General features: G+C 38.7%; 1 protein-coding gene across 2 annotated transcripts in view; it reads right to left on the bottom strand.

The window, feature by feature from the left end:
- Positions 1-20438: 20438 nt before the first annotated feature.
- Vstm2a (V-set and transmembrane domain containing 2A) overlaps positions 20439-25586 on the bottom strand; it is a 29372-nt gene continuing 24224 nt past the window's right edge. Inside the window, exon 5 of one of the 2 annotated variants that reach the window (XM_008851637.2) lies at positions 20439-23632. In XM_008851637.2, the coding sequence (XP_008849859.1) occupies positions 23508-23632 (125 nt within the window). In that variant the 3' untranslated portion in view covers positions 20439-23507. Of the gene's footprint in view, positions 23755-25586 lie in introns of both variants that reach the window. The other variant, XM_008851638.1, reaches the window with a different exon arrangement.

Below are 25586 nucleotides of genomic sequence, written 5' to 3'. Positions count from 1 at the left end.
GTGGTTCATTTGTATAATGGAATTTTACTCAGCAGTAAAGAAAGATTAAATTGTGAAATTTGCAGGTAAATGGATGGAACTAGAAAATGTTATACTAAGTGAAGAAATACAGACTCAGAAAAAATAAAACAAAACAAAACGGCATATGTTCTCCCTCATATGTGGATCCTAGCACCAAATCCTTATAAGTGAATATGTATCAAGACATAACTATAGGAAACAGGATAATGATCTTGTCATAGAACATCAACATATTGAAGCTCATTTTCACCTACTTTCCACTAACAAAATCCCAGGGAAGTCACTTGGAAATTTGACCAAAAGCATTTTAAAGGGGAATGTCTGTGAGCTATTCATTGTTAGGTGCCTAACAGTTTTCAGGGTGTTTATATGTGTTACTATCTGTTGTAATGATTTATTGATGCTGTAACTAAACACTCAAGGCTGGCTACTTTATAAAGGTCACAGGTTTATATAGCCCCATAGTTTTGGCAGTAGTGAAGTCCAAGACTATGGCAACAACGGCTGGTGCGGGCCTTCTTGCATCATAATATGGCATAGGCCATTAGACTGTCAGGGAGAAAACACACAGGAGAGAACTGCATTTCATAACAATGCTGTACCCCTGGGAGTTAGGTATGAATCCACAGATGGATTAATCATTTCATAAGGGAAGAACTTTCATAACTTAAACTTGTCTACACGTTCTGCCTTCAAATACCGGTACTATATGAATTTGGGGATTAAGTTTCCAAGTATATGAAATTTGGAGACAAAGTTTCATTATATTATTGACACAGCATTCCAAACTAACAGATCTACAGCTACAAAAATCGCAGAATGCTAATATTTACATAAAGACTAGTCAGATAATTCAAAGGAGAAATTTCTGCATAGCAGTTTTTAACTTTAAAGAATGAAGCATTAATCCTAAAATTTCTATAGAAAAAAATACAGTTGAACATCCAGAAATAAAATTCAAAATATCTTTAATTTTTTTTTAACCACAGTGCATAATACCAGAAATTACCTGTGAAATATATTCCAACAAAATATTCAACTGGAAATAAGTAACATGTAGACTTCCACCACACGCATGCTTTTAAATGTGTTCCATAGACTTATTTTCTTGTGTCAGCAAGATGGATCAGCCTACAAAGGCACCTGGTGCCAATCCTGACGACATGAGTTTAATCCTTGGGACCCACAAGGTGGAAAGAAACAATTGTCTCCTTTGAATTGTCCTCCGTCCTCCATACATGGGCCACAATTGTATTTTTATGTCAACACACACACACACACACACACACACACAACATAAATTAATCTAATACAAATTTCTAAATATCTTCTTTAATTTTAATTTCTTCCAAATCACTTGCTTTGTCATTTTCGTATTTTAACTTTTCTTTTGACCAACAAATATTTGTGTTTTTGTTGGTTTTCTACCTATATTTTTTTGTGTTTTCCTTTCATATTTTTGGTATCCTTAAGCATTAGTACATAAATATTATCTATGTATCTATGTGCTTATGATTGCCTCTTATTTCCAAGTTGTTACATTTCAGTTCAATTTTTCACTTGCAGGAATTTCATATTTCTATAGTTATTATTTATTTCTTCTCCTTATAATTATTTATTCCCCAACTTCTTGCTTAGAAGCCTTTTCTTTCACAAAATCTTTAGATAATATCTGCATTTAATTCTCTGATTCTTCTGATCCATGTTGACCAATAACTTCAACTTCATTTTCAAAACTCAACCAAGTAGCCATTGAACAGTTTTGCTTTCCTAATTTTCACGTTCAGCATTTTTATCATGTTTTACTGTTTATATAGATGAAATTACTGTTCATATAGATGTAAGTAATGTTCATATAGATGTGAGTACTGTTCCTATCGATTTGTGTGCTATTCAAATAGATGTAAGTACTCTTCATATGGCTGTAAGTGTTCCCTTTTGTGTTTTATCTTTCTGTCAATTTCTGAACCTCTATCACACTGTTTTAAATATTCAGTTTTATAATCAGGCAGGTTAACTGTTCATTCATTAATTTTTTTCCCTTGATAATTTTCTTCTTGTTCAAGTCCAAGGTTAATTAGGCAAAATCCCAACTCTGGTCCCCCCTTAAACAACATAGAATATATTTAAACCTATAATGTGTGTCTTTGAGATAGACTTCTATATTAACAAAAAATCATTTTAGAAGATGATATGATTTTCCAGTGCCTGATACATTTTTCTGCTATGCGGTGTGTGTGTGTGTGTGTGTGTGCCATATTTCTTGTTATTGTTACTAAATTTTCATTATTTGAGAATTTCATACTTTTATGTAATGCATTTTAACTAAATCCACCCACTTCTGCATTCCTTCTCCAATTCCTGCCTTATATCTCCCACTATTTTTTCCTAATTTCCTTTTTTTTTTTTTTTAAACGTGCAGAGTCAACTTAATGCTGTCTGTATGTACATGGGTATAGCACCCACTACAGGAGCATGGGCAACCTCTCAGTGGCCCCATCCTCAAAGAAAGCCGACTCTGCCTCACCTAGCAGGGCAGAAGTTTACAAAGTTTCATCCCTAGTTAAACTATTGGCAATTTTTACTTTTGATATTGTCATTCTTGTTTGTGTATGTTTGTGTACACATTTTTCATTTCCATTACATTTTTGTAACAGAGACAAGCGATGTACTATGAATTGATATTTTATTTTTCAACATATAGGCAATTACTAGCCTGGAAATTTGTCAGTTTATCTTGTATTTTTCAAGTGTTACTTATTCCACCTTGAACTTGTCATAATTACATTCTTTATAGTTTTCTTTTTTCTCATTTTTGTCACTTACACTGACTCTATTATCAGATAATTCTTGTGTTTTAAATATTAGAGATCCTGGGTAGGTTTCTGGTCATAATGAAAGTGTTTATAGTGTTTACATGTTAGCTTAACATTTCTTTTGCCTTATTGAGAACATGAGTTCATGAATTTCAAATTAAAATTTAGAAAGATTTTTATATGTTTTGTGTGTGAAGTATATAAAGTTTCATTTGTTAACTGTAGAAAGTGATTGCTACTTTTTAAAGCCATATTGCAATCTTATCTTAAAATAATACAAATGTGTAGGCTCAGGGGCAGGGCCTCAACTCCCAAGGCATGTACGCATGCACTAAGTGAAAAACAGTTTCATTGGATCACAGGTTAGGATTGTTATCTGCTGGGATGTTTGTTGTTGTTGGTGGTGTTTTTTAAAATTTTAATTGATTTTTTGCAAATTTCATACAATATATTTTAATTGAATTTAGATCCCTTCCCCCATATATGCATAAAGGTTTATAGAGTCAAACTTGTGTCCACAGATGCCTTTTGATGTAGGTCTATCCACTGGAGACTGGTCAACACAACAAGGCTCTCATTCTTAAAGGAGACTGATTCTCCACCTCCCAGCAGCCATCAATTGCCAACTGTTCCTCAGATAGGGTTGGGATTTTTTTTACCTAACTCTCCACATCCATGCTGGGATTTTGTCTGAATTTAGGTTACATAGGACTTGTGTATGCTGTCAACATTGCTGTGAGTTCATATGAATAACTTCCTGTCTGAAAAACTCTGTTTCCTTGTGGTCATTCACAACTTCTGGCTTTTACAATCGTTTTACCCTGTTTTCTGCAATGATCTCTGAGCCTTGGGTGGGGGCATAAGTTTGATATAGGCATTCTATTCAGGGATAAGCATCTGTATCTTCTTGTTCTCTACATGTTGGCCAGTTGTGGGCTTCTGTGTTAATCACCACCTGTTGCATAAGGAAGTTTCTCTGGTGAAAATTGAGAGATGCATTAATCTATGGCTCATGACCTGTCTAGCTTTAAGTTCCTAGCTAATATCCATGTTCAGGTAAGGTATGGCCTCTATCCTATCAAGCAGTCCCAAAATCCACTTAGAAAGTGGTTGGTTACTCCCATAATATTCACGCTACTATTGCACTAGTGCATATATCTTGCCAGGTCAATTGTGGTCTATCACAAGATCCACAGCTGGATAAGGTTGATGATTAAATTTTTTCTTCTAGTAGTATGCATAGCAAAATCCAGCATTATAAAATCTGGCCAGTAGAGATGAGGTTCTGAAATCAACACCAGCTTGATTTCTCCTTGTTTGTTCTACAACTCATATATATGGTGTCTTTGGCAATAGGGTTTTACCATCAAGTTATGGTGGGTAACTGATGGCCAGTTTGAGGGTCAAGGGACCCCTGGTCAACAGCTTCAATGGAGTCCATTCCTGGTATTAGGCTTTTAGTTTTCTAGCCTATGGTGTCTAGTAGGGGCAATGCACCTCAGTTATAAGGTAATTCCTTTTTCATTTTTTTTATTATATATGTGTGCTTCTATAGTGTCAGGTTTCCATATGCCTTTTGGGGGCTTCTCACACCACAGAATCTATTCTAGATTATAATGATATGTAGTTATATTCTTTGATGATTTTTGTTTCCATCCCTTGTGGACTTTAGCATCCCTTTATTTTCACCAACCTTCTTTTTGGGTCTGTTGATGAAAATTATGTTTAATTTATTATGTGTTTGATAATATTTGTCTTATATCTGATACTCGAACATTTCTAATATGTAATTTATTATTTTTTCTTTGTATTTTACTATTCCTTTATTGGGCAAATTCGTCCTCTGAGGAAAAGAGGGGGTGGATCTAGAGATCCAGAGAGAAGCGGAGCACACTGGGGAAAAGGAGGAGGAGTTGGCGCCATTTTGGGAGCAGCGAGCAGTAGGTGAGTGGGCAAGCCAGCTGCTGTGGACCCCATGGGATGCCCTGGACCTCATGAGGACCCCGTGGACCCTACACAGATCTGAAGGTCTGAGACAATGTGCACACAGCTGGCAAAATTTGGGCAGGTCATGGTGAGGATCTCAAAGCTTAGTCAAAATATAGAATATGGACTATGTGAGCTTATGTTTGTAAGTCACCCTTTCCTGAACATCATATAAACCATGCTAAAACCCAAATGAAAGATATTCTGTCGGTTTGTTAGCCCTGGGGCCTCAGAGGGTGTGGGTGGGGATCTCTCAAGAAGAAGGAGGATGAAATTTAGTAGAACAAGTTGGCATAGCAGGCGGGAGAGAGGAACTGCGGGAGTCCCAGAAGAACTTGAGCATTTGGGCCTCAGAGAGCATTGCAGTTCCAGCAGTGTCTGGTTAGCCGATGGAAAGGGAGCCAGGTTCAGATTCTCAAATCCAGAAGGGCATAGATGGGTGCCACAAAGAGTCCTGTGAGATGATGCAACCTATCTGGGAGAAGCTGACAGGAATCCAGGGGAGAGGGCAGCTAAACCCCATACAGTTAATGGGGTTAGTGGTAGTCATATGGGTTATACAATGGATAAAATATATAACTAAAAATGTGCCAGCCATGCAGAAGCGTGAGCCACAGCTGTATTGTAAATGTGGGAAACTAGCAGTTTCATATATGTGAATATTCTTTAAAAGTTAAAGAAGGCTTGAAAAATGTTTACAGGCCTTGGACACAAATGGAGAACCCAGAGAGGGGGGCATGGCCACTTTGCATAATAAAAGATTTGCCCAAGGCAGAGGAAGCTGAAAAGGCTAGGGAGTTGAATCAGATTCAATTTCAGCCTCAGAGATTTAGAGAGAAAAAACAGGACATTTTAACCTGTGTGAGGTTAGGGGACCAGGAGTCCAAGGACTCAGGTAAAAAGACAGTAGTGAAAAAAGAATCGACCTAAAAATAAAAGTAGCTAAAACTGCCCCTCAGATTCAACTTTTGATACAAAAAGAGAAGAAAGCTAACAGGATTGTAACTAGAAAATAATCAGAGAGCCCCTCACCACGTGGCTCATGAAGGTATGGGACATGGGAGCAAATACCGTCAGTCTAAGTCCTTTAGAAGCTTCACAGATCAGTTATATAACCACCCATCCATCTTTGAGACATAGGCTGTTCAACCTAGGGCTAGGGCCAGTGCAGGGGGGCCAGTCCTTAATGGGATGGCTGGTGCAAAACATTAAAGATACATGATCAATACCAAGGGAAACGCCCATGATTAACAGAGGCTGAAGGATTATAAAGGAGGGACAGGCATTATTGAGAGAACTAGGTATGAGAAAAGCAATTTATGATGCCCAGTTCACTGGGCCAGATAAGACAGAGTTCACCAGAGATATAAAGGAAAGCTTAATTCAATTGGGACCTCAAGAATGGTATAGAGCTTTAATGGTTTTGCTAAGTCCTTTAATGGGACAGGATCTTTGTAAAGTAAGAGAAGCTTTAGCTGATCTAAGTGACTCTGACAGGGTGTAAAACATGTCTGTAGAATAACAGAACACCCTACAAGAGATATAAAAAAGACCAGACAGAAGAAATGGTCAGTTTGGGTTACTCAAAGACAAATATGACAAGACTTATGTTGAGACCAATGAAAAAATTGATAGAAAACCAAATTTGGTACTAAAGAGTTTCTGGAAGGCTTTAAAACCACAAGAAAAGTTTTCAAAAGGCATTCAAAGGACAAAAACTCCAAAGGGTGGTTAAGAATTCCCAAAGCTTAAATAAGGTGCATTTCTCTCCTGAGAAAGGCTATTGTAGGAGTGGAGGCAGTTTTTCCTACCAAGGCTTTCCCCAACACCCAGGTATGGTCAATAGAGAGATGACAGATATGGCTACAATCAGGAGGCATACTGTGCTGGATAGCTTTAGTGTCAACTTGACATACCGGGGTTGAGGGAGCCTCAATTTGGGAATTTCATCTATTGGACTGGCCTGTGGCCATGTCTGAGGGGCATCTTCTTGATGAGTGATGTGGGAGGGCCCAGCCCACTGTGGGTGGGCCTGTGTTGCATAAAAAAGCAGGCTGAGCAGGGGCCAGGGGAACAAGCCAGTAAGCAGTGTTCCTCCATGGCCTGTGCTCCAGCTCCTGCCTCCAGGTTCCTGCCCTGAGTTCCTACCCTGGGCTCCTTGATGAACTGTGACCCAGTAGATGTAAGATAAATAAACCCTTTCCTCCCCAAGTTGGTAGTGATCAGTGTGTTTTGTCACGCCAGTGAAGAAACAAACCAGAACACATACTTAGGGCCTTCCTGACTCAGGACACCAACAGGTTCAGCAGGGACAAGAGAAACCTCCTGCCTCCTTAGCTTGGTGCAGGGTCAGACAACTGGAGCCAGAACCTGTAAGTGTATTAAGGATAAAAGAATACAAAGAGACTCCATGTAAGATCCCCAGAATTTTGAATGACTCCAGAGGGAAAACTAAAGATAGTAAAGAACTAACCAAATTATTGCCTCTTACCCATGCTATGGTACCTAACAAAATCTATGGAGAAAGCAATTAACACGAATAGACAAAACCTTTCCATGATGTGTTAGACCTTGTCTATGATTGATTTAATACACGATGTTAACCATTGAGTGTTTTACAGATGTGAAAACCATTTGAAAGATACCTGAAGAAACAACAGCCAGCTATAGCTGTAAGATTCTTGGGAGTTTTATGGTTGGCTAAGATAAAAACAGAAGCTCCCAAAATTATACAACTGTTAAGAAAAACTACTGTGGACATGCCAAACAATGCCTGCTAGTGCAATAATGGCTTGACTAACATACATACAACTGACAAATTTCTAATTGGTTAAGGCCAGCTCCAAGGGGTAGAACACACATCTGGTACTGTAGATCAGGCCAACCCCGGTTCAGGGAAGGCTACAGTCCCCAGAGGGGAAACAGTTGCAAGTATGCTGTTTAATGACTATGGTACACCTACTGGGACATCTTCTAGGCATTTGTAGTTACATTTATGTTTGTTTAAATGTGCCTACTTCTTTCCATTTGTCTTTATAGTAGGGGAAAACAACACTGAGATAGATCAGCAGCCTCATCTTGAAGAGGAATGATGGGGAGGCCCAAGAGGTGACTATCTCTCAGTGATACACGAGAGATTGCCCTGCATCTGTCACCCCCTCAAAGGCTCAGGGAACTTTGCAGAAGATTGGCTGAATGATTGTAAGGGGCAGAGGAAGGGGTGGAGTGTTGGGTAAATCCATCCTCTGAGGAAAAGAGGGGGTGGGTCTCGAGATCCAGAGAGAAATGGAGGACACTGGGAAAAAGGAGGAGGAGTTGACACATTTTGGGAGCAGCGAATAGCAGGCGAGTCGGTGAACCCACTGCCATGGACCCCATGGAGCGCCATGGACCCTGAGGGGCACCAGTGGACCTCACAAAGACCCTGTGGACCCCTCTGGGACCTCAAGGGGTGAAATGGTGTGCAGACAGCTGGTGAACTTCTCGCAGGCCATGGTGAGGATCTCAAAGGTTAGTCAAAATGTACAAGATGGACTATGGGAGCTTATGCTTTGTAAGTCACCCTTTCTTGAACGCCATATAAGCTGTGCTAAAACCCAAATTAAAGCCATTCTGTCGGTTTGTTAGTCCTGGGGCCTCAGAGCACATGGGCAGGGGTCTCTCAAGAAGGGGGAGGTTCGTGCAACATCCTTATTATCTTCTCTTTCATTTAAATGATCCTTTTTAAATTTCTTGGACTGAAATGTAATTTATACACTTTTTAATTTGATACCAAAATACTTAAGAATATACTTTTTTATTTTTTTGAAATTTCAATTTATAGATACAAAACCTGGTCTTTTCTCAGCCCATTCGGGTTGCTATGTACACTAGACTGTGTGAGTTTTACCATAAGCATTTATTTCTCACAGTGCTAGAGAGGGCGGGATCAAAGATCAAGGTGCTGCCAGGTTTGTTGAAGGTTTACTTCCTGGTTCAAACATGGGCATCTTCTTGTGTGCCTTCATAGTGGGATGAGGATGTCTGTGTAGGGAGACTGTGGGAAATTAGGGAGGAAAAGAGGAGACTATATCCTGTCAGGTGTCTTATACTGAGGCCATTAACCTCACTCATGGGGTTCTAGTTTCCTCATGTAGAACTCCAGTTAGGATTTGGACAAATGAATGTGGGAAAAAAAAAAACAAAATTATTTTCTCGTCCCATTCCCAGTGTTTAGATAGTGGAAGTAACTTTGTGTACTGAATTAAAAATGTAAAGTATCCAAGATATTGATTTTAAATAATCATTTGTTTTTTCTCTTTAGTTCATCATTGTTTTGCATACTGTTTGTGGCAGTTTCCTCCTAGATATAAATTTCCATCTTGGAAAGAAGTTTGATTATCAACAGAATATTCTAAGGGGAGGTGAAACATTCTATCCAGTAAACAACTCAATAGCTTCATGAAGTCCCTGAAACTGACCAGGTTCTCTAGGCCTCCCTCTTAGGGAGCATATGTAGTCTGTAAATACAGCAGAGAGACATTGTCAGGCAAACTGAGCTGCCTAGAATATTTTCAGACCAACTGAGCTGCCTAGAAGAGGCAGAGACCAACCAAATTGCCTAGAAGATACAGAAATCAATTGAGCTGCCTAGAAAACATACTCTCCAGCCTGTTGAGCTCCCCATAGGCCATGCAGTGCACTCCAGCTTTCCTGCTTTTGTGAGCTGTGACCCATGCTGGGTGTGCTTTGGTGATGAATCTTTGAGTCCTTTCTCCTCCTGTAAGTAACCCCTCACCATATTCTTTCTTGTAAATAGCCTCCTGCAGGTAAAACTCATTGGTTCGCCATGTTGTACTTTAGTGGTATCCTTGGTCTGTCGTGGGTTCCCTATCTGTGGCGAGTTGACGTTTGTTCACATATTCCCTAGGTATAGTGTCACACAACATACTCTACAAAAATTTAAGTTCTGTGCTGTAGTTTAATCTTTTCTTCCTCTGTTTTTGCTTTCTTTGATTCCCCCACCCCAAATAGTCTAGTAAATCAGTTATTCCAAGGTAACTTACAGAATTTCTCTCAATCATTTGGAAAGTTGTCATTATATTCTGTCTCTCCAGCCCTCTCTCCACTTTTGATTGTTGAGGACCTGTTTAATATTTTGTCACATTTTTATGTCCTCTAGATTTCTGGTTGCAAAGCCATTGGTAAGTCAGACTTAACATTTTCCCTTCATAGAAGGGAAAGTTTTTCCTGATGCTATAAGGTAAGCCACCTAAGGGCTGACAGTGTACTAGGAACAGGAGTCCCAGGCTGTGATTTGTTTGTGGAAACTACTTGAACCTTGGCACTTTCTTTGCTTTCTTAGTTTCCAATCCACAGGGGGTTATTTATTTTCTAATAAACGACAGTGCTAAATTCTTTACTAAATTAAAACAGTTGTTTGTTAGAGATCACACAACTATGTTTCAAATGTCTGCCTAACTTCATAGTAAGTTTCCTATCAAGATTTTCAATGGCCCCTCAGAAAATTGTTTATTAATGAGATACTTTGAACTCCATGGCACCTGCAGGCTATTGATCAAAAGGCAGATCTACTTTTATCATGGCCCAGACCCTGATTAAATCTTCTTTTCCTCTGATTTCTAGTGAAAACAAATCAAACACCTCACTTGATTGTAGTATGTGTTTTGTTTCCAGAATCCATGAAACCATTAGCGATATGTCTTTTTTAAAAAATAGTAGAACAGCAAGGTGCCACATGTTTCTTTTTTGGAAAGAACTTTTCAAACATACTTCAGACACTGATTTCATTTGCTTATTTCTTGATTTTTTTGTTTGTGCTTCTCTCTCTCTCTCTCTCTCTGTGTTTGGTGGTATGTTTGTGTTTGATGTTTTCTGTGTGTTTGTGTATACATACATGTGTGCAAATATGTGTGGAAGCCCATGGTCAATGTTGAATATTTTTCTTGGTTTATTTCTACCCTAAGTTTTTGAGACAGGGTCTTTCACTGAACCTGAAGCTCATAGATTCAATTAGGATGCCAATGAGCTCCAGGGATCTACCTGTCCATGTCCCTCACTTTTCAAGGCAGGAATTACAGGCATGTTCTACAAAGCCTGGGTTTTTATGCAGGTTCTGGAGATCCAAACTCTAGCCCTTCTGCTTGTAGAGAAGGTGCTTTAGGAAGCCTATAATCCCAGAACTCTAAAGGCAGAGGCAGGTGGACCTTTGTGAGATCCAGGCCCCCTGTTATCCATAATAAGCTCCAGGTCAGCTAGAGACCCTGTTTCAAAAACAAAACAAAACAAACAATAACAAAAAAGTCCCTCACAGAAGTGCTCAGTTCCAGTGACTTGTGCTCTACTTGATCCCAGATCTAATCAAGTTGACTGCCAAGATTAGCCATCACAAGTCTGCCCCTTGTCAACTTGTCACTCAATCATATCTCCTTAATTTCCAAGTGAAAACAAGACCACAGTTTTCCAAACATGATATATAACTATCCCATATGTAGCTGTAAACACATTAAATTCTTTTCTAAAATTTTTTTTGGTATATGAGTATATTGCCTACATATGTGTAGTGTGCCCATGTGATACACTGTAGAGGTCAGAAGAGGGGTTGGATGTCCTGGAACTAAAATTACCAATGGTTGTTAGTCACCATGTAGGTACTGGGAATCAGATTCAGGTCCTCTACAAGAACAGCCAGTGCTCTTAACTGCTTAGCCACCTCTCCAGTCCCCTAAAATCCTTTTAGAATAGATGACAAAGTCCCTTGAGAAATGCTTAGTCTTCTAGTATTTCATAATTTCATATGATAATATAGATTTACAAGACTTCACTACTGATATTTCAATTGATGTTACATTACATGATAAAGAAATAGAAAAACACACACACATTAGATTAATATATGTGTATATGTACTTAACAAAATAGAACAGGGGCTAGACAGATGACTCAGTCATTAAGAGCACTGGCTGCTCTTGTAGACAACTTCGGTTTGATGCTCAGCACCCACATGGTGACTAACAACCATTATTAACTCCATTTCCAGGGGTTCCAACAATCTTTTCTGACCTTTGTGAGCATTGCACAACATGGGTATACCTACACACATGCAAGCAATACACTTATACACATAAAATTACAAAATAAATAAAACGTTAAAAATTAAGACAGAAACAGTCATGTCAGTTACAATCCTTGTTTCTCCAACTGGCTATGAGGCCTTAGCTGGTATTTATAACTGCCCTCCTCTACTACCCATCCTGTATTTTTTTCACTCTCAATGAGAACTTCAGCAGGTCTTTTCCCTTTCCTTGGAAGAGAGACCCATGCTTTCATCCCTGAAGGGTCTGGGCTATTTGTCATCCTACCTGGATTGGGTCATCGCAGCTTTCTATTGACCTTAATCATAAGAAACAGTAACAAAAGAGATGCCCTAAGGATCTCCTGTATTCCAGACATAACCTTTACCTCCTTTTTGGAAAAGCAGTTCAATTTTCCTGAGCCTTAAAATCTCTTCTTCAGTAGTGCGCCAAAGGATACCAGGCAACTCCAGCTCCTTCTCAGTAGATCATCTTTTCACACATGCTTCAGCCAACCAATCAAACTTTTGGCACCTTAAAAAAAACCTCTGTGAACTTCCATAGTCCACATTCCATATTAAACCTAGAATCTCTGCTCAACATGCCCATGTTGATAAACTCTTCAAATAGTTCACACCATGGACTTTCAGTGCTCTCGATGCTACAATAGGAGTCTATAGAAACTAGATTTCCTTGAGTTGGAGAGTCAGAGCCAAGCCCACCAGAGAAATTAATCTTTACAATTATGCTGTTCTAGAAGCACTTCTAGAACGAACTTGGTACCAGGAAATTGGTATTGATAGGATGAACTTGACCACACTCTTTTCGGGGAGGATTGTGGAAGCATTTGGAACGTGGAGCTGCAAAAGCCACGGAGTATTTAGAGCTTAATGAGATGTTCTGTGGGAGGTCGGAAGAGAATGTTGACAGAAACACAGATGATGGAGACTTGGCTTGTCAAGTGTCAGAGAGAAACAAAGACTCTATTAGGGCCATTTGTGTGATATATTTCAAATTAAGACATTGTGGAAATAAAACCTTTGGTGCTTTAGTGGGACAATGGATACTGGCTAGCTGGGGCTGAAAAATCAGCTGTGATTAATAAGGGACAAGCATCCTTGAGTTGAAAGCTTCTGGTTAGTGTTTCATCCAGGTCAACATATAGAAGCTGTGGTCCAAAAGGGTTCAAGACTGCACTCCAAGCTGGAAGCCAAACTTGGCAAAGCATAAGAGTCTTTCATATGATACTGGTTTGGGTGACATGAATGTTGCAGAACTGACAGAGTCATGGAAGGAAATTGAGGCTTGGAACTGTGAGATGCCAGGAGAGGTTATTGGTGAAAGTATAGCCTTAGTTTAGGGGAAGAACCCAGGACTGACTGGATTATGGAGAAGATGTGTGAGGCCAGGAGAAGCTACCAGTGAAGGTGAGGTATTGCTGGAGTAGAGATCCCAGGATATTTGAGATGCCAGGAATGTGGGATGACTACCAAGGACAGTGGCAGATATGGAGAGGAGACAGCCTGAGTCTATGAGATAAGCTGTGTGTTTTGTGGGTAGCAGAGCCAGAGAAGCGGAGTTGTACAAGCCTTTGGAGCTAGAAGGTCATGAGTGTGTCTCACATGTTGGACACACAGCTTTCTACACTATTGGAATTTGACTTTACTTTGATCTGGTTGTAAAAGTGCCCTCATTCTTCCCTCTTGTACTAAGAAGCATATATTTTACTTTTGATATTATAGGACCCCACAGTTGGGAGACTCTGGACGTAAGGGACAATGAACTCTGGGAGTGTTAGCCTTTTTTAAAGATGGTGGGACTTTTAAACTTCTACTGTGTATTTTAGGGGCTGGAGAGAGGCCTCAGGGATTAAGAGCACTGGCTGTTCTTGCAGAAGATCCAGGTTTGAGTTCTAGCACCCACATGATGACTAACAACTGTCAGTAACTCCAGTTCCAGGGGATTCACACTCCTCTTCTGGCCCCCATGTGCATTGCATGACACAGGTGTAGGCAAAATATCCATAAACATAAAATAAATAAATGAAAAGATTTTAAATTGTACTGTTTTGTATTGTGGTAGTAACATGAGATTTTAGGAACAAGAAATGAAAAGGAGCTGGCTTATAGCAATGTATTTGTGTGTCAAAGTGGCAAGGGGTCAGTTGTGCTGGTTAGTTATTTGCCAACTTGTCACAAATTAGAGGGGGGAACCTCAGTTGAGATATTTCTTCCATTAGAATGGCCTGTGTGTCTGTTGGTCGGGAATTATCTTAATTGCTGATTGACGTGGGAGGGCCCAGCCTATCATGGGTGGTACCATCCCTAGACAGATGAACCTAAGAGGGGTAACTGAGAACCCCAGGGGAAGTAAACAGTAAGCTGAGTTCCTCTGTGATCTCAGCTTCAGTTCCTGTATTCAGGTTCCTGCCTTGAGTTCCTGCTCTGGCTTCCCACAATGAACAACTCTTACCAGTAAGCCAAATAAACCTTTTCCTCTCCGCGTTGGTTTTGGTCATACTATTACTGCAAAAGAAACCAAACTAGACCAAGAATGAATATTCAGTTTCATCCAATGTCTTTTATGCCTGCTTTTCCTTTCTGTTGTGCGAATGATTGCTGTAGACCGAAGTGTCATGGTCCACATCTGTGTTTTATCATTTGAACATGTTCAAGCACATTTCCAGCTGTTAACACCTGCAATTCTTTCCCTGAAGATTGTCTTGGAAGCTGCATAAAGCTGCTGTGCACTGTACAAGGCAGGGTTGCTTTACCTGGAAATTAATTTCCATGACCAGCAACCCTCAGTCAGTAGGGATAAAAGTCTGACATGGATTTAGACTATTTACAGTTTCCCATCAGATGAAACCCCCTGTGCTTTCAGTGGTAGCTAGTTTGATAACACATTCTGTCACTGTGTTTATTTTGTCTTCTTTACTGATGGTTGCTGACCTTGGTAAATAAGTTAATCAGAACTCTCAACTCACATGTATTCTGTGGTAATTCAGCCTAAGACTGCTGAGAATTTCATCACTGGCTTTTCCAATTTAGCATATCTAGAATAAGCCATGTTTATTTCACATGGTGTGTTATATTTTGCTGGATTTGTTTTGCTATTATTCTGTGAATGAATTTTGCAACCATAGTCCCGTGTTAAGAGTGGTTTGTAATTTCTTTTTCTTTACACCATTATTGTCAGATTTTTCTAGTGAGGTAACATTAGTTTCACAGAATGAGCTGGAGAATGTACCATAATTTTCTATTCATTGTGATCGTTTGTGAAAGAATAGAATTAGTAGTTCCTTGAGTGTTAGAATGCAACTGTGGCTCCACGTTTTTTAGATTTAAAAAATTCACTTATTTGTTACTCAAAATAGTTTATTATTTTTATTTTATGAATATAATATATTGCCTGATAGCATGTAAGTGCACATGTGTTGTGTAATGCCTGTGGAGATCAGAAGATGATGTCAAATCCCCTGGAACTGGAATAATGGGTGGTTGTTAGTTGTCATGTGGGTGCTGGTAATCAAACCCGGGTTCTGTGCAAGAGCAGCCATGTTCTTAACCCTTGATCCATCTCTCTATTCCCCCCAAATTTATTGTTTTTATTTTATGCATATGAGTGCTTTGCCTACATGTATGTAAGCACAGAATATGTATGTGTGTGCAGTACCCGCAGAGGCCAGAAAAGGGCATCAGATCCCCTGAAACTGGAGTTACAGAAAGTTGTTAGCCACCATGTTGGTGCTGGGTACTGAATCTGGGTCCTCTGCAAGTGCAACCAGTTCTCTTAAACCCTGATCCATTTCTCCTTCATTGACTGCTTTTGCAGAGGACCCAGGTTTGAATCCCAGCACCCACATGGTGGCTAGCAACCATCTGTAACTCCAGTTCCAGGAGATCTGATGCCCTCTTCTGACCTCTGTGGGCATTACATGTCTCAGGTACATTTACAAAAGTGCAAGCAATATGCATAAAATGAAACTATTAATAAATAAAATATATAACAAAGAATGCTACTCATTTGTCCAAGGAAGTAATCCATACATGGGCCAGCAGCTATTACTGTGCTGCACATGATTATGCTTATGATTATCCAGACTCAAGACTCAGCTGCCTTCCGTACCACCAAGGGCAATGATAAAGGCTTATCCTTTCAATGAGGGTGTCACGGTTCCTTCATTTCTCCAGATGATGCTTTGTTTACTGGTGAATGTTGGTACAGAGGAGAAATTCCAGGGCCCTTTCCAGACTTACAGCCACTACCTGACAAGACAGAAAACTGATGCAGAATTTCTTCCATTTCTAAAGGTACACATTTCAACTGTGTGTTTACAAGTTGGGGAAATGATTGTAGATGGGAATAGTGACCTCATCCGGCCTATAGTGACTCTAACATTCTATTAATCACATGTCTCATGAGTCTTTGACTAGAATGTCTGAGTCCACAGAATATAGTATTAGTCCCAAAGCATTGCCTGAGAACACAGTAAAATGTAGGTAGGCATTTCTCTTTCTCTGTTATTTTCTAAACAGCTTCATTTTGGGGTGAGGGTGGAAGAAATATTCCCAGTAGAATGGCCACAAAATATTTTTAGGACCACTACTCTCTTCTAGATGGTGTTTTAGGTTCATTAAGTGACTCTGGTGGTGGGTCTGGGTTGGGGAGTGACTTGATCATGAAGTATTAGAATTCTGCTTTCAAGGAATGGAGGACTTTCATTAGGTAATACAAATCAAGTGGGATACAATGAAGGCTTTCTTCTTGCTTCTTTGAGACTGCGTACTTGATCTATCATGCAAACTTGGCCAAGGAAATGACTAAGCACTGACCTCATGTTGCTTTCCATTTCTTTGGGTACCAGAAGCAGGATGGAAACTGGCTTGTGTGGTGATGTGCTGCTTATCCATGTGTTTCTTGAATCTCTGTCGAGGAAAAGTCTGCTGCCTACCAGATTTAGCTTAGCACCCAAAGATATCTTCAAACAGGCATGGGTTCAGACTATGAAAAGTCAGAAGATAAAGCCAAAGACCATAGGCAAGAAGAATAAACCCATTGCTTTCCCAAGCCCAACACTGGTTACAGTCACATTAGCAGATGACAAAGAGTGCATTTGCTTTGCCTTTGGTCTATTTTTACTTTCAAGTTTTTAATAATGTAATGAGTTTCCTGTCTTGGTGATGCATGGCTTTAGTCTCAGCACCCTGAAGGCAGAGGCAGGCACATCTCTGTGAGTTCAAAGCCAGCCTGGTATACATAGTGAGCTCCAGGCCAGCTGAGGCTACACGGAGACCCTGTCTCAGAAAAAGACCAAAAAATATAATGAATTTAAAAATCAATTGTTAATTATTATTTCATTTCATTATATTTAATTAAACTTTAGAACAAAATATGTTATTTTTTTCAAATTACAGGTGTAAAGTCAAATCGATGTTTTATGATAGGCATGAATAAAAGAATAGAAAAAAGGAAAATATTAAAATGCATGAATAAACTAAGGATATTTTGTGAAATTTTTCATTCTTTTCATATACAATTAAATATAATAGAATACTTCTTATTCTTTAGATTTAACACATTTACAAATATCCCATGGTAGACAATTTGTGTTATGCCTGTTTACCTACAACTTCATGTTTGATTACTCTTTCAGTCCCAGCTTATGCTGTACAGGCAAACACAGCTTATGCGTCCAGACATCTGGACTGGAGAGATGGCTCAGCAGCTAAGAATGTGACCTGCTCTTTGAGAAGTGTCATATCCACACACAGTAACACCCAGACACACAAAATTTTAAAAAAGAGTTCATATATCATATTTTCACAGAACCTTGTCTACCTGAGAATGATTTTATTTTTTAACAATGAAAATATAACCCAAGTATAAAAATTGATTTTGACACAAATTTCAACTGAAAACACTGTAGCCTTCTTTGTTTTGTTCAGGCAAGGTTACATTATTTAGCTTAGGTTGGCCTCAAACTTGTGATCTTCCTGCCTCAGCCTCTCCAGTGCTAAGATTACAGGCAGATGGTGACATCCTGGCTACCCCTAAAAATTTGTTCCTTAATCCATTGTCTTTTGGAATTTGTATTGTAGTGAACTCCAGGATTTTATTTTTAAAGTAATTCTTGGGGCTGAAAATGGCTCAGCAGTTAATAGCACTGGCTTTTCTTCCAGAGAACTAGGGTTCTAAAGGTACACATTTCAACTGTGTATTTACAATTTGGGGAAATTATTGTTTCCAGCACCCACATTGTAGCTAACACCTGTCCTTAACTCCAGTTCCAGAGGATTCAATACCCTCTTCTGGCCTTCGTGGGCACTGCATGCATGGGTACACTCACATACATGCAGGCAGAACAGTCATATGTAATAAAATAAAAGTAAATTAAAAATAATAATCTTTGTGTGCATATGTATGTGTGGGTTCATGTGGTAGAACCATTCCCCTCTCTCTACATTTTAAATTATAGTGCTTTCTTTTTTAAAAAAATATTTCATTTATTATTTTTATTTTATGTATATGAATGTATTGCCAGCATGTAGGTAAGTGCACCTGTGTTGTGCAATGCCCGTGGAGGAGAGAAGAGGCAGTCAGATCCCCTGGAACTGGAGTTATGGACAGTTGTCAGCTGCCATGTGGGTGCTGGGATTCAAACCCGGGTCTTCTGCAAGAACAACCAGTGTTCTTAACCACTGAGCCATCTCTCCAGCCCCTGAAGTGCTTCCTAACAAATATCTACAATCTATCTGCCAACTGAGGTGGCTGTTAAGTGACTAGTGGTCATATGGCACGGTACCTTGGACAGAAAAGTGAGTGACAAGATGTGTGGAGTTATCACACTACTCAGAATCATGTATGCTTTAAAACTTAAAAATTGTTTAGTTTTGGAATTTTCTGTTTGATATTTTCAGACCATAGGTCACTGCAGGTAATTTAAACCAAAGAAGGCTAATCAGCCCTATACTTTACTTTTTACTTTGCTTTACTTGCTGTAACTGATTCATTATTATACCATAGTCTCAACTATACTTTTAATCTATTGTTTTGCTCCTCAAAATTATCAACTGCAAAATATCATTAAAAATGTTAATTTCTTGGGTCTCCTGAATTCCTGCAGAATCAGTATAAAATTATAAACAATTTGGGGCTTAGGAGGTGATTCAGTGGATAAAGAGCATATACTCTTGTGTTCAAGCCTGAGGGCCCAAGGTCAGATCCCAGAATTTATGCAAACATATGGATGTAGCTGTGCACGTCTATAATCCAAGATTCCCAAGGCTTGCTGTCTGCCAGTGAGGGATGCTCTCAAGGGAATATGGCAGAAAGTGAGAGAGCAGGACCTCTGACATCCTCTTCTGTTATCTTTGTGAACATCAACAGGTACACAACCTCAAACACATGCGCCTACACACACACACACACACACACATACACACACACACACATACACACACACACACACACACGCACACACACACACACATACAAAGCGTGTAACTAATTTTGGAAAATTCAGTGATGTTCCCAAGAGAGTGTTGCTGACACGTCAAACTGAACATGAGTCAGGCAGGACTCCGGAAAGGCCTGTCTCCTGATTGAAGAACAAAATTTCAAACTGAGATCCTTGCAAGCTCTTGCTCCCATTTGTTTGCTCCCCTGAACTCAGTCCCCTCTGAAGCCCCCTTGCCTATTCCTGCCTCAGGCCATCCCTTCTCTCTCTGTATGCTCTGGCCCACAAAGCAGGCCTTAAACACTCTATCTGAATTTTGCTTCAGCTGCTGCACAGACTGTTCCCTCTCCCTGGAGACACTTCTCAAATTCCTCTCTGTCAGGATTCTTATCGTTTCGGATCTGCATAATTTCCTCCCATAAGCTCCTCTGACTTCTTAGTCACTCTTTATCCCCTCTTATTTTCATAGAATTTGTTGGAGTCATATGTTTTCTTGCTTCTAAATGCTTTCTGTTGTCTAAAACCTTGATACAGGAAAAAAACTTACCTATCCCCATGCTGGAAGTCCTTACCTCTTCTCATTTCCTGAATGATGGAACACTATCTCAATTAAGGAGCGTCTCTAAAAACTATTTATTTGGTCTCAGAATTTGAAATTTGGAACATTCATATGTTGTAGCTTTATAGTATTCCAAAATAGAATCATTAGAGATTCTACGTTATCCCAAGGAAGACTGCATTTACCTCCTGTGATTAGTATTTCTTATACAAATTAACACTAAGCTATAAATATCTTGTTTTCTATATAGGATCAATACCAGGAGTGATATCTGTATTTGTTGAAAAATTAAATGAACATCTGTTTTTGTCTTCTCTGTTTTTTAATCAGTCTAGGTTTCACTATGTCGACAGATTAGACTTGAACTCATGACTTCCCTGTTCAAATATCCTGAATACTGTGATTACAGGTGTGTGCCACCATGCTCTGCTATATTAGCATCTGTTGTAAAATTCCACAAACATCACTCCATACATATTATTACATTCCATGTATAACAAATTTAAAGGAAATATTGCTAGGTTTAAAAATATATGTTTTATTTGCCAACTCTGTGTGCATATGTGTATACTAATGTATTCATCTGAACACTGCTTGCTTCCGCGAACTTTAAGGCAAACCACTTCAAACATACAGTAATTAGGACTTATTAGGATCTCAGAGTCATTTATGTATTTCTTTTTTAGTCCAGGAAACCATAATTAAATCACTTTCAGAATCAATTCGTGCTAAGGATCATCTCTATAGAACAAATGTGCATCTGCAAAGCTCTACATGTATATCTACCCTCATCTGCAAAGCTCTACATGTATATCTACCCCTCAGCATTTGTGGCCGGCTGGCTATACAAACCAGTCATTGGCTATCAAAATGTATGTATACTCAAGTCTCTTTTATAAAATGGCACAGTATTTGCACATAATAGACACACATCCTCCTGTATATTTTAACTCATTTCTAATTACTACACCTAATACCGTAAAATGCCATATAAATAGTTGCTACACTTCTTCAGGGTACAGAATGCTGACTGTAAACAGAGTGGTTCCCAGGCTCCACAAAGTGCACTTACTAACTCAGGTTAAGAGCTTCTGTTTTAGATAACACTGCTATCTTATTTTGTCCCCAAAGTGTTTCCATTTGCAAACTCTATAAATCTTTAAGAAACAAAGAATCTAACCTGAATTCAAGTAAGCAAATTTAGCTTTCTATGATTCTGTCTTAAAAAGGACACTGTATAATCTTAGAAACAAGGTTGAGAAAGCCAGAAAACTTACTTTTGCATTTTTATTCATTTCCATAGTAATGACTACATAAGAATTTATAGTCCCAAAGGGATATCATTTAATGTAAAAACTATTAGAAGCTCTCATGAACGTGCTGTATTTTCTTTTCTAGTACTTAAAATTCTATATGAAAGTTTTGAGCTTGTTCTCATTCTCAAAGTGGAGGGTGAGTTTGACTGTTGGTGACACAGTGACAAATAGGTCTTTATTATTTTGGACGCTGATACAATGAATCTAATGAGCATCCTTCCCAGACTAGCATATACCCTTTTATTACAAGCATGGCAAACAGTACTGATACAGATACAGGTCTGGCTTGTTGTAGAATTTACTGATATCATTACCTGGACATTGAGTAAAAAGGTATATTACATGATGGTTTTTCCCAGTTTGATTGACTTTGAATCTGTATGCTAACATATGCTTTAATGTATGGAATCCTTAAAGCTCAAATAGTCTCAACAGATAAAGTTTACCTGTTACTATGTTATGCACTTTCAAACATTTAATTTTGGAAAGAAAATACATTTGTTGATTAATAAAATAGTACAATCAAACCTTTATTTTTATCATTAGAATGAAATAATGAATGAAATGAACAAGAAAAAATGGCAAGGAAAGATTTAGCACGAAACTTTTTTTTTAAAGATAATGTCAAAGAATGTCATGAAAATATGCGCATTGCTTATAACTGAGAGGCAGAGAGTCCAGGCCTTTACCTTTGAAAAGCAAAGGGATTCATTGCTTCAAGCTTCAGTTTAGGACCTCAGGCTGGGGGGATGGGGTGCTGTTCCTACATAGATGGTGCTCCAGTTTTGTAATGAAAGAAAGTGAAGAATCTCTCTGCAAGGAAAATCTAAGTCTGTCTTTCTCAAGCCATAACTCTTCTATATTGTAAGAGGGGACATAGTGATTGTTCTGTCTTTCTTTGCCAGAGAAAAAATTATTTAGAGCAGGTCTAAATAAAATATCACACAGTAAAAAATAAAGATGGACTATTTAAAATCATAATTTACTTAACTACTGAAGACTGAACACCTATCTTCTTTAGTTGGGGCTTTGAAGTAATTTGCATATTGTATTCAGCCAATGAACACATTTTAATTTTTAATTAGTGGACATTAAAATATAATTAGCAGCCAAGAGCAGGATGACAAAGCTACAAAAATTCACGAAGTTCAAAGGAAGCAGCATCATTTAGTCAGACCATGAAGAGCTAGTGTTCCCAGCTTCGGGGGGGGGGGGCAGTTTAAAGCATCCCCTCACCATCTCACTTCCCCGCATTCCTTTTCAGAGATAGGTTAACAATAACATGGGGAGATCTGTCAAAGCAGAGTGTATGTTCTTCAGACCAGAGGTCTCTACACCTTGATAATCACCATGTGTAAAAGAACACAGCAAACTCCATCATAGCACATACACAACAAAATTAATTCATTTATCCAAGACACATACAACTTCAAATATGCACTTTCCAGAAAGAAGCAGAGGACAACAGAGACAATCTGCAGCTACCAAACCTGTGTCATGAAGGAACACACTACAAAATTCACACGGTACATGAATTATAAATGAAACATAACGCTTTCTCAAAAGAAGTTGGTTGGTGGCCTAATATATATGCACGTATAATTTTGTGTATAATGATAAAAATTAGCTTGCATAAGGATCATTGTATATCTACTTGGAAGTATATCATACGTACTATAAGCAATTTACAGAATTTGTCAGGTTTGCATATACAGAAATTGCAAAATGAATTAAAACACACTGAAATACAGCACACTCAATATGTATGTATATAAACCTCCCAGGATTGACAAAGATTGGCAATTATCAGCACTTGCCACCATTGAACAAGACCAGCAATTGAAGAAGAGAAGGAAAAAATCCAAGGAATATTCAAAAAAAAAAAAAACAACAAACTTTCTTTAATTGTTCCTTATATAAAATAAAGCTGTGGTTGACACGCAGTGTTGATCATCTTGTTAGTCCCCTGACTAGGGGTGTTGTTTGAGGAGAGTTCGTGTTTCATAGGCTTTTCATCTGTGTTTGTTGCCAGCAGATAAGGGGTCCCTTGGTAGGAAATCAGTGGAATTCATGTAAATATTTACTATAGTGATAATTTTCAGGCCAACTCCCAAGCAGTCAGTGAGATGATTTTGTTCGCCGAAAGAAAAGAAAAAACAAAAATTAGATCTTGTTATTAGAAAATGTGCTGTAACTTCACACTAATTCTCTTGAAAGAAAAGATCAATGATTTTCCAAAGGAAATGTTATCAACAAAGCGTGCGGTAGCCTCTTCGCTTATGCTTCTGGAAGCAGATGTTCCTTGTGTTTGTAGCTAGAGTACAGGGGTGCAGAATGGTGCTTGGAGTTTAGGGTCAACTTTGCTGTCCGCTCCGTAGATTTTACAGGCGATTTGCTCTTTGCTTTAAGAAGAGAAAGTGATATTGGAAAAAAGTCAGCACTTTAGATTAAAGCAAAGCACCCTTCACAAAGCCACAAACAAGAAGCAGGACAGAAAGTCCATGGCTTGTAGCTATCCTCGCACCTGCGGAAGAAGTTATAAGATATTCGCTCATCTTGAAGATTTCCAATGCTCCTTATTAGGTTGTTTTAAACATACACACACATATATATTTAATTAGCTTGCCAGCTTGGCTCTGGTGCTCATGAATGTCTTGGCATGCACTGCAAATAACAACACATACAAAGCATTTCAGTCCCAGGAAGCTGGTGGTGTGTTTCAAACAATGCCATCCCATGGCTGGGAACTCTGAGAGCAAACAAATCCAAGCACTTTTCCCTCAAGGAATTCCATGAGTATCACTTCCTCTGATTATTTGGCTGTTACTACAATGGAACCTAAAAGCACATCCCCTATTTTACTAGCTTATTAACATAAAACTTCCGGAGAAACCAAACCTTAAGAGCAGAACGTTACACTGTTCTGGGGAACGTGCTGGAGGAGGACATCTCAGTTATTTACTTTTCAGTGAGATCATTCTCAACTTTTTATCCTTCAAATCTAAGAACTGGAAGCTATTGAAAGAGCTCAGAAATTGGGCATGTGTAAGGAGGAGGGATTAAATCCTTCAATTTTGAGTTACTTAATAATGACATGTCAAGTAACTATTAGCAAAATCACAAGGATGATTAGGGGCAAAGCATTTCTTTTTCCCTTCTTTTAGTTGGAGAACAGTTAGTTATAAGGATTTTAAAAGATGGAGATTCAGTTTGTTCTATATTTCAACCAAACCACGCTGATAGAAACTGCTGCAGAATTACTTGCCACTCAAAGTTCCCTGTAGCAAAAATACTTGGGACTTTGGAATGACCATTTAGAAGAGTCACAGTTTTGCTTTTCTTTCAGGTTGCTTCAGCACTGACACTGACTTGCCTGTCTGGGAGGTGGGCTGTCTATGTAACATTAAGTCTTCTTCCTCAGCCTAATGACTAGGGACCCAGAGAGTGTTTCCCATATTCACCTTATGTGAGAAAGTTCAGAGATTGCAAAATTACTATCAGTTCATGTGCAGCTCAAAGTACAGAGAACATGCAAGGAAAAGACATGAAACCCATCTACAACTCTAGCTGTTCATAATTCAGCATGCATTCATGTTAGCTTTTGGAGAAGGATTCTTTGACAAAAAAGAAAAAGATTATTATAGGGCTCTCTAAATAGCAGATAGCTCTTGATTTGATATAAAATATATATGCTACTGAAGGAACTTTTTTTAAATCATGAAAGTAGCAAAACTTGGGAATAGGATTCACCCTAATAGTTACTTTGTGAAGTAATTTTTTCCTTTTCAGTATGAGCATCATAGTTGGTTCTAATTTACTGCTTTCCGTTGCCCCTTTCTCAGTTCGACCGTTTCTAGGACACGCCTAAAAACTTCATGAAGGGAACCTCTTCATTTTGACTCAGGATTTCCTATCATGTGCCTGGCATGTGCAAGTTAAAGCATGATTTACCTGAGTATGTTCACTGGAAAGAAACCAGTTAAACAGCTGAGAACATTTTAAGCTCACTGAAATTTTACATTGCCTTCGGACGTACAAACCACCATTGGAGCACAGCACTTTTTGTAGGTTGGAACCATTTATTCACTCCAGTAACAGATTCACAAGCTCATCTCTAATTATGATTTCTGCCAGGACAATTATAAAGACTTTTTCCTCCATGACTGCTGTTTGCATTAAGAAGTATACTATTTTCAGAAAATATAATTTGTTAGCCAAATTGCTATGGTGTATTGTGTCTAAATATTAAAAATATTGCTTTTCATCAAGAGAGAACCAACACTGCCTAGGTGCTTTTCCCATTTCCCATGTGGAAACATCTCACGTTTCTGAAACAGAGAGCCAAAGAAGTCCAGT

Source organism: Nannospalax galili, unplaced genomic scaffold, assembly GCF_000622305.1.
Source record: "Nannospalax galili isolate Female #2095 unplaced genomic scaffold, S.galili_v1.0 scaffold326, whole genome shotgun sequence".
NCBI classification, from domain to species: domain Eukaryota; kingdom Metazoa; phylum Chordata; class Mammalia; order Rodentia; family Spalacidae; genus Nannospalax; species Nannospalax galili.
Note: the sequence above shows the minus strand (reverse complement) of the source record. Positions and strands in the feature narration are given on the sequence as shown.